At 40.1% G+C, this 17,192-nt stretch overlaps 2 protein-coding genes across 2 annotated transcripts; one reads left to right on the forward strand and one right to left on the reverse strand.

Moving 5' to 3' along the window:
• The first annotated feature begins 115 nt into the window (after window positions 1-115).
• On the forward strand, window positions 116-9,471 carry adpgk2 (ADP-dependent glucokinase 2). The gene is made up of 7 exons (XM_034075312.1): window positions 116-333; window positions 2,907-3,066; window positions 4,802-4,992; window positions 5,094-5,190; window positions 5,401-5,537; window positions 5,986-6,122; window positions 6,516-9,471. The coding sequence occupies exons 1-7, from the start codon at window positions 138-140 to the stop codon at window positions 7,062-7,064; spliced, it is 1,467 nt and encodes a 488-aa protein (XP_033931203.1). The 5' UTR covers window positions 116-137; the 3' UTR covers window positions 7,065-9,471.
• A 1,025-nt stretch (window positions 9,472-10,496) lies between these two features.
• On the reverse strand, window positions 10,497-16,686 carry cgref1 (cell growth regulator with EF-hand domain 1). The gene is made up of 7 exons (XM_034075382.2): window positions 16,418-16,686; window positions 15,081-15,189; window positions 14,691-14,765; window positions 13,141-13,214; window positions 12,564-12,688; window positions 12,224-12,325; window positions 10,497-11,791 (listed from the first exon to the last, which is right to left on the reverse strand). The coding sequence occupies exons 1-7, from the start codon at window positions 16,425-16,427 to the stop codon at window positions 11,525-11,527; spliced, it is 762 nt and encodes a 253-aa protein (XP_033931273.1). The 5' UTR covers window positions 16,428-16,686; the 3' UTR covers window positions 10,497-11,524.
• Between the last annotated feature and the right edge of the window lie 506 nt (window positions 16,687-17,192).

A 17,192-nucleotide genomic window follows, 5' to 3' on the forward strand; every position in this document is an offset into this window, starting at 1 on the left:
TAAGGATTCTGCTCAGTCTCCGCCCAGTTAGGTCCCACTGACCCGGGACACTCCGGCGAGTAAAACAAATTAACTCAACGCACGGCTTGTCATTTAACCGGCGGTGTGAGCAACCGGATCTAGTAAGACAGCGAGCGATGGAGAGAGAAGGAAGGGCTTCGTGGATGAAATATGGGCCTGTTGTGTCCCTGTTTGTGGTTATTTTGTCCTTCTGGTTCCGGTCACCCCAGAATGAAGTACTGGACGACCGGCTGGACACCGTCCTGTCCTCTCTGCTCCGGGCTGAAGGAAAAGTCGGGGTGAACAACGTGGCCCGACCTAAAGTGGCAGTGGGTAAGTACAGGTGATGTTAGCTAACGCTGCCTAGCCTAACATCAGTTAGAGTCTAAATACGGAGTCTATGAGCTAATAATCATTGATGTAATGTATAGCATGCACAAGAGCTCGTATTGACTGGTTATGCTCCAGGTTAAATAACAAAACATGAATTGCTCTGTGACACAGCAGAACAAAACACATATCATTCTAACCATGTATACCAGAGGTGGAAGAAGTAAGTAGATATTGTACTTAAGTAAAAGTACAAATACCAAAGTGTAGGAATACTATATTACAAATAAATGTCCTGCTATCAAAATTGTTCTTAAATACACTACTTGAGTAAATGTACCTAGTTACTTTAGACCACTGACTGACACAAGGGTAAACATTAGCTAAAGGGGTCATTCCTAGGTTTCCAGGGTCCTTATTACGTAAAAGATTGTACATTATGGGAATGGTTGAAAGGGAAATTGAAGTTTCCAATGCACTTTGAACCTCTGTGGAGATGTCAACGTCTAGAGGCAACACATTTGTTATTAAGAAGTACAACATCAGTGGGCTTTAAAGAGCTATGGTTTGGGTGATTTTCACACATTAACCCAAACTGGCTTGGATATTTGACCAAGGCAATTTAAAACAATTCTGAAAACATAAAACAATTTGAAAGGTCTCCTAAATGTGTAAAGGATATTGAGCTGGGAGGCATGGGACCCTGGGAACATGTGTACACTATGAAGTTAACCTAGCTACACATTTCCCTTTTTCTGTTAATATCTGGAGGTTTGTCAGCAAATGAATGACTTAGGGAAAATCAATTAGATCTTAGCTAGTGTTGTATTGTTGATTGTAGTTTGGACAAATAGGGAGGTTACAGAGGGTCGACCATTAATGTTTAGCACTTTTAAACATCAGTTCAGAGATCCTCCATCCACCATCAGGAACATTGCTGGAATTCTTCACCTGACAAGCTGCTTAAGATAGTTTACAGCAAACAACATTATTTGCATGCTGGCCCGTCTTTCACTATCCTGATCTAATCCTAAAATCTTGTCCTTTGAGCCTTGTTACGACCGCACAACAGATGTGATCCCCTATCAGTCCAACCTTTACCCAGTTCAACATGCTTAGCCACGCAGTCATCGCTTACATTGTTATTATTCAGATTAAATGTATAAGGCATAACAAGTTGCATCTCATTATAATGTTTCTTATATTAGGTGCTTCACTGGCCTGTTGACTTTCAACCAAAAGCACAGTAAATATGTAATTTGTGCTGATCTTATGACCTAATAATGTGCACAGGTCTTCTTGTTAAACTTTATATTATGGAAAGCAAATTATCTAAAGAGAAAAGCAGATGGTTAGCAAAGTGCATTGAAAAGCAAAGCAAACAAAGCAGCAAGAAGTTAAATATGTTAAATAAAGTGAAACAAACTAACTTTTTCCATTGCCTTTTCTCCCAGCTTAATAACTTAGTCAGGCAGTCTGGGTTTTTGCTAAGCGTATTGGCCTTGGTTCAGACTTGACAGAAAATATTGTCGATGAAAGCTATGCGTTGGTGACTCGTGAGCCCGAACTGTATCGATGTGTCGCATCATTTGACCTGCCATGGTGGCAGAAAAATGATGCAGCTCAGCAGCTGCATGTGAGGACTCGTACATGCTCAGTTTACTCACTGCCGATCATAAATTTGTCTTTGTTCATCTAATGTTCAGTTTGACTGCAGTCATAGCACTGCAACTAACATTGTTTATTCACCTGTGAATTATATATATATATCCTTTATTTAACCAGGTAAAAGACTCATTGAGATTAAAATCCCTTTTCCAAGAGTGACCTGGCCAAGAAGGGCAGCATGTACGAAGTTACAACAGATAAAATACAGACAAGACAGGCAGACAAATACAGCTGTAAAACACAAATAAAATGGCACATTAGCCAGTCAATATGCGAAATAAAACAAACTATTAAAAATCATTAAAAACTGGCAACATTTAAAACGATTTTTTGATATACGAGCACTCACATCTACCAATGGTGTCGTGTTCTCTGTCCTTTAAGATGGACCTGAATTCCCCCATAGTGATTACATCTGAGAGTTTCAGCTCCTTCTGTACATTGTTCCAAGCTGTGGGGGGGGGGGGCAGCATATTTAAAAGCTGTTTTACCCAGTTTTGTTCTCACTGTAGGAACCAGCATCTGAATAAAATCTGTGAATGATCTTCTGGAGATGAATGGTTTTGTCAATGACATGTCAGAAACTAGTGAAACATGTCCATCCCTCTAAGTCCATGGAGGTTTCTTTAACCGTCTTGCTTTATCAGTCCAAAACCCAAAGATATTAATTAAAGCTATTTATTCCATTTAGATGTTTAATATGATATAAACGAGCAAAGAAAGAAACATGTGCCATCTTTGCATGAATTATAACTATTAATCAAAATAGTGTCTTTATTATTTGTCTTTATAGTGTAGGTCATCTCTTTATCTACTTCATTTTGACCCTAGATTTGGAGTTGTAAACCTGATTCTAGGTAAATGTTTTAAACATTTATCTCTTTTCCTCCCCCTCTCCTCCCCCACAGGGTTTGGAGGCTGTGTGGACCTGATAGTGGACGGGGTTTCGTTGCTGAATAAGATCGGCCTCGCTCACACAGACCAGCCCCTGCACCACGACCTCATAGAAAATGAAGTGCAGCTGGCTCAGAGCTTCGCCTACTTCTTCGCACCGGGAGCTGCCGCAGAGTGAGTACAACTTTGATATAATTCTTGATGAACTTAAGTCTGTTTGTGACAACAGCAAATATACATAAAACATCCGTTAGCAAACTCTCACACTCCAAGGCTCATTTTTCAAGTCGTACTTTAAGCTCACTGTTTTCCAAACGCATGCACTTTTGCTAAAACTTGACTAATTAATACATTCTAATTGAATAGGAAAGATGGGGAACATGGAGTAGATGGAAACTTTGTCAGGACAAGTCAAGAGTAGATTTCAAAGAAAACAGTTTCTTTGTTGCGATGCATACCTCAGGCTGCCTACCGCCTATCACATGATCTTTCACAAACACTATGCGATTTCACCATGAATGTGAAAGGGTTTATTTGCATGCATATTACATTTGTACATGTCATTTGTTAGACGCTTTTATCCAAAGCGACTTACATACATACTCAATACTGTGGGCAATCCCCACAGGAGCAATTTGGGGTGAAGTGTCTTGCCCAGGGACACAACGACATGCTGACTGCGTGGGACTGGAACTTGCTACCCCCTGATTCGAAGTCCAGCACACTATCCACTGAGCCACAGCCGCCCTGTACATATAAATAAGTACAATGAAACACGCTATGTTTTTCTTATAAAATAGACATACTAGATAGATAGTGTGTGTGTGTGTGTGTGTGTGTGTGTGTGTGTGTGTGTGTGTGTGTGTGTGTGTGTGTGTGTGTGTGTGTGTGTGTGTGTGTGTGTGTGTGTGTGTGTGTGTGTGTGTGTGTGTGTGTGTGTGTGTGTGTGTGTGTGTGTGTGTGTGTGTGTGTGTGTGTGTGTGTGTGTGTGTGTGTGTGTGTGTGTGTGTGTGTGTGTGTGTGTGTGTGTGTGTGTGTGTGTGTGTGTGTGTGTGTGTGTGTGTGTGTGTGTGTGTGTGTGTGTGTGTGTGTGTGTGTGTGTGTGTGTGTGTGTGTGTGTGTGTGTGTGTGGCCTGGTTTCTTGTGGATTTAGGGATTGTAAAGACTATAATTTGGAGGCACTTCCGCCAAAAAAGAAACTTGATCTGTGCAAAGAAGAAATTGTTGCCACGAGTACTGCAGATTATTTCACATTTTAAAATGAGTCGTATGTCTTCAGAAAGAGAAATATGTTTAGAGGTACAGATAAGCATGAATATACAAGTTAGAAATATCTACAGGTTGAACCAGATTATGGTTGTTTGTGTACCATGAGGCTCAATGAACACGACTCATGCTTCTTTTGTTTTCCATGTGATGGCTTCACTCAGAATGACTCGGCAGAAATATTTCAGCTATTATTACAAGGGTGCTTGCTTACGTAGTGTCAGGTGTCTCATAGCAACAAGGGGAGCCACTTCCTGTATATATTAAACACAGTCAAGTATTGAAGAGGATTTTAAGTTGTCTGTTTTCTTTTTCTGAGTATACATTGGTTTTCACCATTGGTGTTCACAGATGTTCAGATTCACGTGTTCTGCAACAGACCTGGTGAACAGGTTTCAGTTCTTGGACCAAGGCACATTTATTTAAACGGCATATTTCAAAAGCCTGTGGCCTAAGGTTTTCATTGTCATATCCACACCCTAGCTATGCACACATGACAATAAAAGCCTTGAAACTTGAATTCACAATGCTTTACAAATGAATAAAATAACTACGACACGATAAGAAAAATATGAAGTTTTGAGAGGAAATTGTGTTGGTTCTTTCAAGTTTCAACATTGTTTAACTTCTTTCTGTCTTGCAGGCGTTTTGTGCTAAATGACACCTTCTTCAGCGAGCTGGTGGAAGCGTCTCGTGACCTACCCGGCAACAGATGGGCAATAGGCGGCAATGCCCCGGTGATGGCTGGCCGCATGGCAACCGAGGGATGTGATTTATTGCTAGGGGGGAGTTTCAGCCCCGAATTCACTGATGTCCTGTCTGAACACATTGCAGGTACAAACACACACACACATACAGTACACTTCTGTGCCCTCAGTGTACTAAACCGACCCGTTCTCCTTCACTTCCTGTTCTGAATCCCTCTGTGTTTCCAGTGGCAGGGAACATAGTTGAGGAGCCAGACATTCATCTGATCCTGGAGTATCCGTCTGGTGCTAGCTGGGGTCAATACACGTCACGTAGAGCCAACAGGTATGTGTTAGTGGAGCGTTCGGTACACACTTTGAGAAGCTGCAGGGAACTGTATATGTGAGAGTATTTAAACCAGAGGCACATTTTCAATCATGCACAGGAGACTGAATCTGATAGATGTTGTCAGTATCAGAACCTGTGTGTGTTAGATGCATGCATATTAATGTTACCCTATGCAGTATTTGAAGCTCACTGTTTTTCCCTCTGTAGATATATCGTCCACAGCGATGACCATAACCCCTACTTGGACTCCATGGCTGCTTTTGCAGAGAAACTCAAAGGCTTTGACCCAGATCTGCTGGTGGTGGGTGGGCTGCAAATGATGGATAACTTCCCCTTCCAGTCAGGTAATTTGGTGAATAGGGATGTAATGATATAGGATTTAGATTTTCAGAATAATTTGATTGTGGTCAGTTTTCAAACCCGCATCATTGAAGATGTTCTCACATGAGTTACTTGAAAACAATCTCCAGTTTGTTATCAAGCTAAAGAAATGAAAAATACAGTCTAATTAAAAAAAAAAGAAAAAGATACAACGATGATGATGATGATGATGTAAGAAAGAATAGAATCTCACAATGTTGCTTCTAAGTTCATCAAATCCATTAATTACTATCCTTACTGCTTTATGACTTATGTTTACTTCATTTAAGAATGTTTCATTTTGTTTTGTTATGTCTGTGATACAAGAGAAATAGGCGTTCATTATTATTAAACATTGTTCCACATTACTTTGTGATTGTTAATGTTTGGGTACCTTTCTTCCCTTTCCCTTCTTTTATTTCTCGATTCCAGGTGAGCGCGAGGCTCTGCTCTCCCGCCTCGCCGACCTCCTCTCCTCCTCCTCTCCTACGATTGGAGTCCATTTTGAGATGGCTAGTTTTGTAGAAGAGGGTATAATGGAGGAACTTTTTCACTATGTCATTCTCCATGTATGTATAACTGCTGGTTAAACTTTTCAAATCAACACATTACTTAACATTGAAGGCTACTAGAACAATTACACAAACACAGGGTCGAAAAAGGAAATAAGGGAAATAATAAAAAGGTAAAAGGTGTTTTGACAAATATTTCCAGGTAGTTTGAAACTGGATTTGCTTAGTGAAATGTATTGAATACATTTCTAAACAAAATGTGCCCCCCTGCATTTGTATAGTTCCTCTCTTCTTGTCTTTTATCTGTTTTGTATGATTATTTTAGCTTGCTCCCTATTTTCTTGCTGTATTAAAAACACATTTAGTAAAGAAAAGTTGAAGGCAGCATAGGAAGATGCCAGCTCAGTTAAAGGCTGACCAGTAATCTAACTCGTCACTCTGTGTTCCCAGGCCGACTCTTTAGGCATGAATGAACAGGAGCTTCCCAACCTGCTCAGCCTGCTGAAAGGCTCCAACATCACGGTGTTGTCAGACCCTAACCCTCGTGTAGCCACCGTCCTCGACCAGATGAGGGAGGTGTACCGCATCGTGAACCTCCGCTCAAAGGAAGCCAGCAACACGAGCAGCGCTAAAGCGAAGCCGCTGACTCGGCTCCACGTCCACACGCTCGCCTTTCAGGCCATGATCGTGACCCACGGCTCCAAGTGGAAGAACACCATGTCGGCCACCGCCAAGGCGTCTCTCACGGCTAACCGCCACGTCTGCGGCTCCGATGACATCGACCCCAGCAAGGCCCGGCTCATCATGGACGACTCGTTCTCTGTGAGCCAGCGGGAGGGCAGCGTGCGGATCCCTCTGCAGGAGAGCCGGCCCGTCAGCTGCTGGGATGAGGACGACTACGAGATCTGCGTGGCCCCGGTGCTCGTGTGCACCGAGGTTTACCAAACTGCAGGCGGAGGAGACAACGTCTCAGCCGCCGGCCTGGTGCTGCAGATCTAGAGAAGGACACTGTGTGCTTTATCTGTGTGTCGTGCTCTGTGAGCCTGGACACTTGATCTAGGTGTGATACAAAGTACCCAGCAAACATGGGTACTGATTGTAAAATGTTTCAGGCTAATGCTGTCGCCCTGGCAGCTCCTGGTGGACCAATAGGAAAAGTGAATATCAGTTGTAGGAGTCACATGATGGGTTCAGTGGTTATTATTCAGGTATGATCACCTGATTTCAAATGTAAGAGCCTGGTTGTTAGGGGGATGCAGATAAAAACAGGTGAAGTCAAACATTACAGTTTGGTAAATTGACTGATCCAAACCAGACTATCTGCAGTTAATTCTCAGTTAGGTGTGTGTGTGTGAGTTTACATTTGGTTGGAGGGCACTATCGCTAGTTTCGTGTTTCTTTTATTAACGTTGGGTACATATATTAATATTTGTTCACTGTCTTTGCCGGAGTGCAAAGCCCTTTGGCATCCAGATTATTTGTTACAACTAAAACTTTAAAAGACACACTGCCCTGCTTTGTCCTTTTTATAATTCAGCACATCCAACATCATTGCTGCCCATCATCTGACTCCTGTCCTACTCTACTTCCCAAAGGCCTTACAAGACTAGAACTTCAGTCTGGATGAGATAAGCAGTGATGAGGTTTTGGTTCAGTCCATAAAAAACAAGTTTTGTTTAGGATTGGAGCTGATAAAGCTACAAACTTAAACTTAGCTCTTTTTCTTGTGTTATTGAAACATATGACTTCACTATGCAACAGACTTATCCAGAGTTGTGTAAATCTCCTGTTTCTTGGAAGCACTTTTTTCAGATGTCTCCTCCTTAAAATCTACTTTTCCAACCTGTAAACGGGGCTTTGACGCCCCTGCCTTGCAGCATACGCAGTTTCAAAATAAGTCTGAAAAGTGAGCTTCCTTTTCTAAAGGGGATTGTCGTGAAAAACACACTTTATCAGTGCATTTGGGTATCTTGAGTTTTGAGAGTTTTTGTGTCCTTCCTACATCAGAACACAAAGACTCAACAAGCCCTTTATATGTGGCTCCACTCCTTACACTGAAACAGGCTCATTAGAATAAACCTTTCCTAATGTATACCATAACGCATGTAAAGATGCTCTATTGGAAACGTAAAGTCCAAGTATGAAACGCAGCTTAATATGTCCCCTTTAAAGGTCACATCCGAACCCTTTTAATGAGAGCCTCCTCCCTCTCCAATCTTTGGATTTGAAATAAGAAAGCTAGAGGTTATCACCTCCTGTTCTTCCTAATATATGTGAATACTGGTGTGGGTGTGTTTGATTTGTTGTTGATTGTGATTCTTATGTTGCAGAGTACTAATGCAAAAACTAGACCACTTTTGGTAGCTGGATATGATGTCAAAGATCTCCTTTCTACCTCCATGCTATTTATGTTTCTCCACTTTCCTCTCTTCGGTGTACTTTGACAAACTTTTCTATCATCTTTCATTTATCTTCTTGTGTTTATTTATGTTTTTAAGGACCAAATAACCAGTGTGGACTATCCCTGATAACATTGCTGCTAAAGAGGCATTACTGGTAGACACTTCTCATGTTCTCATATTATAATGCTGCATACAGTGACACAGTCTCCTCTCTAGTTGTTGTTTTTATCATAAAGTCGATCTCAAGCTATAGTGTAACTCACCATTAATGCCCTTTATCCCCATTGGCCTAAATAGAAGTGGCCCCTGTCTCTAATTGGCCTTAAACGTATACAGAGTAGAAATCCCTTTCCTTTCAAACCATATCTGACTGAAATGGGAATAATGGTTCACACTGTATCCATATAAAACATTCCTCCACAGACCAAGCTTCCATAAGTATTTTCACAAGTGGAATATTGTCTTTCTATACAACATGCTCCCCTTTTCACTGAGGAACACGCATATTCATGTTGCAGTGCAACGATTAGGAGCGAAAGAAACCAGTCAACGCGTTTCCTCTGTATGTCAGCACTGTACTCGTGAATGCTGTTTTATATATGCTAAACGGTCAATGAGCCTTATTCTGTTTGACTTTTGGTGTTTAGTGATAAGGGAATGTTTAACACAGACTTTTTCTATACCTGCAGGCTTATATTTCATTTCCTTTGTCTTATGTTTCATTTCCTTTGTCTTGTGTTTCATTTCCTTTGTCTTGATTGATTTAAAGATGAGTATAATGGGTCACGTTTTTACTGTGAAATGAATTTGTTTAAAGCAGAACTTCAGCATGCATTCATGTTCAGATAGAAAACGGCTTGTGTTTGCTAACATAACACTTAGTTTTAGATACGTCCTGTCATCCAAAGCTGTGTGTAACGTTTTAATGCATGTTAACTATTCAATGCAGAACCACTTAAGATAAAACGCTGATAAAGCACTCGTTGCTTTGTTATTTTTTCATACCTGGGCTCATGTTTCACATCCTTCTTGGCTCAAACTGCAGTTTAAAATAATACTGTGGACAAGCTATCACTTGATTTGTAATTTATTTATTTTTAAACTCGAGGAATAGGATTTACAGTGAGTGGGATCGTCACGTCATGTCATGGCTTCTTCGTCTCTCTTAACACTCCAACATTAAGCACATTTCATGTTTCATTTTATCCATTGGCTGCACATGCTATCTGAACATCTTGTTGAAGGAATAGATGACCTTCTCCTTATCATACCACTACTGGGCCTAGCTGTAATCAGCTTATTCAGCTAATAAGGAATCTGCAGCTTGAGAAGGGTTTGGAAAAACACCATTAGATGTCGTTTGACAGTATGTGCAGGTCTCCTTGACTCTTTAAAATGATTCTTACAGATGTGAAAAACATAAGGACTAAACTGCCTTTACTGCAGAGTGTATACTTAAGAACTCACTTAGCAGCTTCAGGCACATAAGAGCACAAGCTTTAAAAGAAGTGGCATACATTATTTAAAGAAACCTGATGTTTGATTTGGAAAAACAGATGAATGATTAATAAGTGTACCGTGGTCCTCTTTGCAGATTTGAACACACAACTCAACTGTGAAATACAGCCTCATATCTATATAAAAGCAATTTCAAGACTTGTTCAAGTGACAAGTCAGTCTTTTGGTTTAAAACAACTTCCCAATTATGGAATCAGACTTAAAGAATATGATGGTGCCAATCTCCCTGGAAAACGTTCAACCTCACTATTTACCTAAAGTTACATGTAAAGACTGAGGATTGGGGTGCTGAGCTCACTGAGAGATGTGTTAGGACTTGATTCACCTGGCTGCAGAAAAACGAGCCAGATGTGCGATTTCCCTCATAAATTGAAATGTCATTTGGTAGGCTATATACCATTTTACAATAACAACTAAATGTGTCAGTTAATTTTCCTATAAAAAGACCTTACCTTGTTCTTAGAAGTTCAACACATCTTAGTAACTGGAGACAGAATTTAAAAAGCAGACGATAAATGAAATGTTTGCTTTATTTTTTAATCTGTATGAATTCATAAATGGTTAAAAAGAGAACATTTGAACAAGTTGGAAACCCTTTCATACTGAAAACACATGTCAAGTTTTCAGATAGAGACTTTGCATTGCAGCTAATAACTAATGTCATTTTAATGGGGACTTTCTAACTTCCCAACCTTTACTGATTTGATGGTTTCCAACTCCTTCAGGCACATGAAATCATCAAAAGTGAACGCTTACTAGATTAAGTGCATACAAAGAAAATGGAGAATTGACTGATACTGCACAATATGGTGCTTTTCTCCATCAAAATGGCCTAATTGTATTCAGTAAATAAACTAATCATTGCGGAATTCCCAAGGAAGAGCGGATTTAATTTCATGGCACATCAGTTTGTCTTAGCATATTGCCAAACGGTAGTAAAAGAGAGCAGTGTAACTAAATAACAGTCCTGGTGGCTCAGTCATAAGGCCAATCAGTGTGAACATGAACAAACTGTTCCTCTAAAGACAAACACATTAACATTAAAACATGCTCCTTCTTTCAGGTATGATAGAAAATGCTTCATAAATACAAGTGAATAAAACAAAATTCACATCTTGTGCTTTCCAAATTATTTAAAAAAAGATGACCAACTGTTGCACTTGCATGTAGAATAAAATAATATGTATAAGTACTTTGCCTAATAGGGATGGCTTCTGTTTTACTAATATAAATAATACTGCTTTTTTTAGTTTTTTAAATGTAGTCATTTTCTCCCTTTTCCAGCTTTTTTAAGTCATTGTTACTCGCTGTAGAAAATAAATGCAGTGAGAGGGAACTTTTCAATACATTCCTCGTTGAAGAGATTTCAGATTCTGATCTCCTCAGCCATCTACGTGTAAATCCTCAATTGAATTAGAAAGTGTAATCGAGAATTGTAATCGAGATAAAGATCATTTGTAGGGATAAAGATTCAGAAGTTCTCTCAGCGGAATTTTGGTATTTTTTCAACAGAAATCTTGCGGTCCACAGTTTGTGTGTTCACATCTCTGGTTGTCCCTGATGAACGGGGACTTTGTGGTCCTGCCCATGTTCTGCAGCTGGGGCTTCTGGGATCTGTTGTCCTTGCTGTTTTTCCACTTGATTTATGAGCTCCTCTTCTTCTGTCTTTACTTCCTGTTGAGGTTTGTCTTCATCTTGAAGCTGCACCTCCTGCTGAGCCTCCTCCCTCTGTTCTGCTCCTCCTGCCTCCTCGTCAGTCCCGTGGTCTGACAGCTTCTCCTCGGCTGCTTTGTTGTTGCTGGAGTCCTGTGGTGGAAATGTGAGTTTAATTATACTGTGAATTTTTCAAAACATGTATCAAACAAGTGTGTGATCTTTAAAGTCTATGAGTTAATTATAATAAAAACCTGAGACAATATTCAAAAAGCTGAAAAAAGCACTTTTTGCTTTATTTGCATGAAAAATAACTTACATTATAAAAGTAGTTGGAAATTATTTTTCTATAGATTAACTAATCGACTACTCCACATAATCAAGGCAGCTGTAATTTATTTGTTAATTTCCGGAAAAACTGAAAAAACATAACCTTAAATCATGAAAACATATTTTCAGTATACTCCTTTAGTTACAATTAAGTTTTATTTTGTCCACTTAAGTACTTGCTCTCTTGCCTTGTCAGTGTCTTGGAGGCAATGATCATGACGTTGCACAAGAAACAAGTGTGTGACTGTGCAGTACCTGTGTGTGAGGTAATGAAGGAGACAGCAGCTCCGACGGGGCCAACAGGCCGTCCTGGTTTAGATCGTGAGTCTGGAGTAAAAAGTCTACCATAGACACCACCTGTACTCTCACACACACACACACACACACACACACACACACACACACACACACACACACACACACACACACACACACACACACACACACACACACACACACACACACACACACACACACACACACACACACACACACACACACACACACACACACACACACACACACACAGGTCAGATAAAGAGGCTAAAAAGTGTGAAAGTGGTTTATGTACAAGTAGAGAGGCTCTCCTCCTCACCAGCACATTGGTCTTTGCTCCAGGTGTATGATGGGAGTTGTAGTCTGAGAGTAGTTTCATCATCTCCAAGCCATCCAGGAGCTCACTGCGGTCGAAGTCATAAAGACCAAACAGGAAGAAAACCTCTGAGACAAAGCAGGAGAGAACTGACTATTATTACCAAACACACACGTGATATCCTCTGCAGTTATAACACTCAAACTGTATATACGCAAACACAACTTCAATAACCTTTATATGGTGGTTTGGGACACTTTGCTCATCGTATAACTTTTTTTAGATTAATCTAATAATCATTTCTTTAAAGTCTTGTGTCACTCAAGTCACTCCAAACCCCAAAGATATTCAATGTAATATCATAAAAGAGAAGAATCAGGAAATCTCCATATTTTCAAAACAGTATGTTCTGACATTTTTACATGAAAAATAACTTAAACAACTAATTGATTTTAAAAACAGTTGTCAGTTATCTTCAGTCGACTTAATATTGCAACTCTACCCGATAGATTTTCAGTTTTATTATAAAAAAGTATTTATATGTGGTAATGAGCGTTACACACAATGTGGGATTGTCTACCTTGCTCCCAGGTGCTGATTTCGGGTCCTCCTTGGCTGTCCTTCAGACTGGATTGAATGTAACTTTGCAGCAATCTGTGCAAAGAGTGGACGTCAATTTATCAGTCAATTATTAAGAGACAAACTTTAACACTGAGGGGACAGATTGGTTCAACCCTAACTCTTTGCAAGTGAGATCACAATATTATTGTTATTTCTGTTGTTGTTGTTGTTGTTATAATGTTTTAACGTGTTCCTATTGAGTCTTTCAGACTTTGTTTGTTTATATGGAAAAGAAGAGCGGCAATACCATCTTTCGTTCTCTTAAAAATTATGCTCACAGTAGAAACATTTTAAACAACACATATGCAGCAACTCTCCCAGTCGAAGAGGGCAGAATGTGTGGGTACTGGTTGTAGAATAAGTCGTAAACACACTGCCTAAGTACCTAATACAAACCCACTTAAAAGAAAATGGAACTATCTCTTTAAGCTAACACGATGGTAGAGTAATATACATATACATATTATTATTATTAGCAAGGAGAAAGAAGCTGCAGCCACATCGTCACAAACAACGTTCTCTTCGAGATACAAAATCCACAAAGTGGTTATCTTTCTCTTTGCTCCTCAATTAAATCAAACCTGTGACTCCTTATTGGTCAGTTCAGACTACTGTACAGAGTGTATTTGTAACGTATGTGACCTGTCACCTACATTATCTCCATAAACAAAAAGTATTTCATAATGAAAGCATAAAGCAGTGTTATTGCACATGTGATCTTATCAGTTTATGGTGCAGGCCACATCATTAGCACAACACAGCAGCCGAAGTCCACAGAGTGACAAGACAGCAGCTACAGTCCACAACAGCTGACTGCAGGTTCAACACATTTGGATCAGTAGTCACACTAATGAAGCTTAGTGCAAGTTCAACCAGGAAGACCGTCTTTAGTCATTCATTCACATATTCCCATTTTACTACTCTCTCTCCTCGTCACTCCCCAGCTAAACCTATCACTTCGCCTCTATTCCCACAAGCTTATCATTGTGCATTGCTAAACCTTTAAATCTGCTCTCTCCCCTTCCTCACAGTTGTCATTTCAGGTGACTGAACGCAGCCCTCCTCAAACCCTTCCACCTTCCTTTCTTCCAAATCCAGGGTCAAGCTTGAACCCCTCTTCTTCAGACCGACCTCCATCAATCCCTTCCCACCTTCACCACCACCAGTGTCTAGACCCCAGGGGGGGATTAATCGGGTCGGTTTTTCCCCTCCCGAATGATACTCCCGCACAACGGGGTCTAATCGCCAAACACCATTACATGCATCTGTGTATTCCCGGCAATAAATATTGTTACGTATAAAAAACGTCTCTCCTGATTGAACTATCAGCAATGCATGACTGTTAATATATTTCAGCTATGGGAGATATATTAAATCATCCTCTGATAAAGTTTTACTTTCAAGCTGCATTTGAAGTGACATACTAAAGGAACGTTAAGAAAGCACTTAATAGACTTATAATTAAAAAGTGTATCGTATGTGTGTGAAACATCATCTTGTTTTACTCACCTGCGGTCCTCTTCTCCAGAGCCAAAGGGATTGGCTAGCGCTGCTGAAGGGGGGCGGGCCTCGACTGCTTCCTCCCTGAAAGACAAACAAATATAGATGCAAATAAATGTTTTCTGTTTCCCTTTGCTGGCATTAAAAACAGAAACATTCATCATTTGTCACGTCAAAGGTCTGCTTAAAATAACCAGCGTCATATATAAAGGTGTCCATTCTGATATTGCAACCCCCCCCATAGTGTGCAAATGTAGCCTAAGTCTTTTGACCATAAAATAGTGACAAATTGAAAATGTAGACATGAAAATATATTGTATTATACTTGAAAGACACAACTTGTTCTGTTCTGTTATGTGTGAAAAAAGGCAACATTTTGTATTAAGAAGATGGAGTAACCTTTGTGACGCAGGTTGACCCGGTGCAGCCTGGCTCAGGTGAGTGAGCAGCAGGAACAGAGACAGGACACACAGGGTCGTCCTGCCCAGGTGAGACTCCATGAACACACCTACAACACACAGCCAGGTTATAACCTCATCACATCTGCACAGAATACAGTTAGGAATACCATCAGGAATGTGTCTGCTCAAAAGTCATAGATTTACTGAAAAACATGACCAGAATGAATTGATGGTTGGAAAAGAAATGCTGAAATAGGCCTGTACAAATACTCCTTCTTTGAGACATCAGAAGTGATAGTTTTGTGATGCTGTACAAAGTGGAATTTCCCCATGGCTAATGCTAATGGCTATGTGCCGAAATACTTGTATACTCTTAATCTCATAGTCAATTGTGTTATTAGTTGTGTCAACTGTTCTATCTACATGTATCACCTACTGTACTCCCTACCATCACAAACCACTCATTACATGAATGTTTAACTGTGTTACAATCCTGCAGACTTTTCAAGACACATCTATTTTCAGCTCAGCACACTCTGTCAGTGAGTATGTCCATGATGTGTCTACAGTGGGAGATGCAAAGGTAAATGATGGGATGTGTAACCTTGCCCACAGTAAGTAGTTTTATCCTCATAATAAAAAGAATAGTAACAATAATAATAACAAATATCACTAATAAACATTATTTACTAAGCAATTTACATCAAGAAGAAGAAGAAGAAGAAGAAGAAGAAGAAGAAGAAGAAGAAGAAGAAGAAGAAGAAGAAGAAACAACAACAACAACAACAACAACAACAACAACAACAACAACAACAACAACAACAACACCATCATCAAGAACAACAAGAACAACAAGAAATCAATTTGTTAAAAATATTTGTACAAAGCCTGCATCTCTTACAGCTTATGAAGTTTTGGACCACGTGTAAAAAAAAAACCTTCCCAGCCAATTGACATGACCGTGTGTGACAAACCGGCTAACGTTGCTGCTTCTATGTGAAGTAGCAGTGATGCTAACAAAGCGAGGCTCACACTCCTCTCCCCTCACTGCAGCATTATCACAGCCTGAAGTGGAGCACAGTAACATAATACACACTGAAGATCTCTTATAAACTGTTATTGTCTTCCTGCTTTGACGTTACAGCCCTGAATTAAAGACAAAATAAAATAAAAGCTATGTGTGGCGTAAAAGAGTATCAGTGAAAGAGAGTACGCATAATAAAATGTAGCCTACATTAACATACGCGTATGGAAACCCTCATTTAGTGATGTTAATCATTCTGATAAACACAAGCTGTGTTACTTTAAATCTCTGTTCAGTCATTGAGAACTTACCTGTCTGCATAGTTGATGAACGGTAAAGCTTTAGTCCGGGCGGGTTAAAGGTTCACATCTGGAAACCTCTGCCCTGCACCGCCCTGCTCGCCCGCCTCCCGGTCTGCACTGCGCAAGTGTTTTGGTCAATGACAGGGGCCACGTGGAACAACAGTCGTGTAAGCGAGTGTGCGCAGGACCCTCTTTGTGCTCCTTTGTATCTTCAATCTCCAGTATATTCAGCTCCTCTCCGGGGTTTCCGCCGCGCCACGTCCTCACCGACACACAGATTCCGGTAGTGCGCGAGGAGCGTTTTAGAGTGCTCACAGCTGTGATTCACATTCAGTCTGAGAGTTGTATTGCAAGGAAAGGAGGAGAGCAACTGAGTGGGTTTATTATAGGACTGTAGGCTGCGTCTTAAGTACTGAGATAGGCAACTTGTAATTTACTTTTTCTTTATTCTGCTACTTATTTTTGCTCCACTACTGAGGCAAATATTGTTCACATACTCCACAGCATATGAGAAACTTTATTAGCTATTTAAAAATTCAAAATGTAATCACATACAATACTAAAAATAACTAGAAAATGCAGTTCCTGCAGAAAATGCATGCGAAGGCTGTAAACTGTGAACATTTATGGCTGCTTTTAGCTAAACAAATGCAGAAAAAGCTTAAATGGTTCCTGCAGCTGAAATTAGGCTGAAGGAGTTAAATAAAGATATTAAATGTAAGTAGTAGTGATTGAATGTTTACAAACACCTGTGTGTGTAAACCCAGAGAACAAAGCTTTCCAT

This window comes from Pseudochaenichthys georgianus, chromosome 3, assembly GCF_902827115.2.
Source record: "Pseudochaenichthys georgianus chromosome 3, fPseGeo1.2, whole genome shotgun sequence".
Taxonomy (NCBI): domain Eukaryota; kingdom Metazoa; phylum Chordata; class Actinopteri; order Perciformes; family Channichthyidae; genus Pseudochaenichthys; species Pseudochaenichthys georgianus.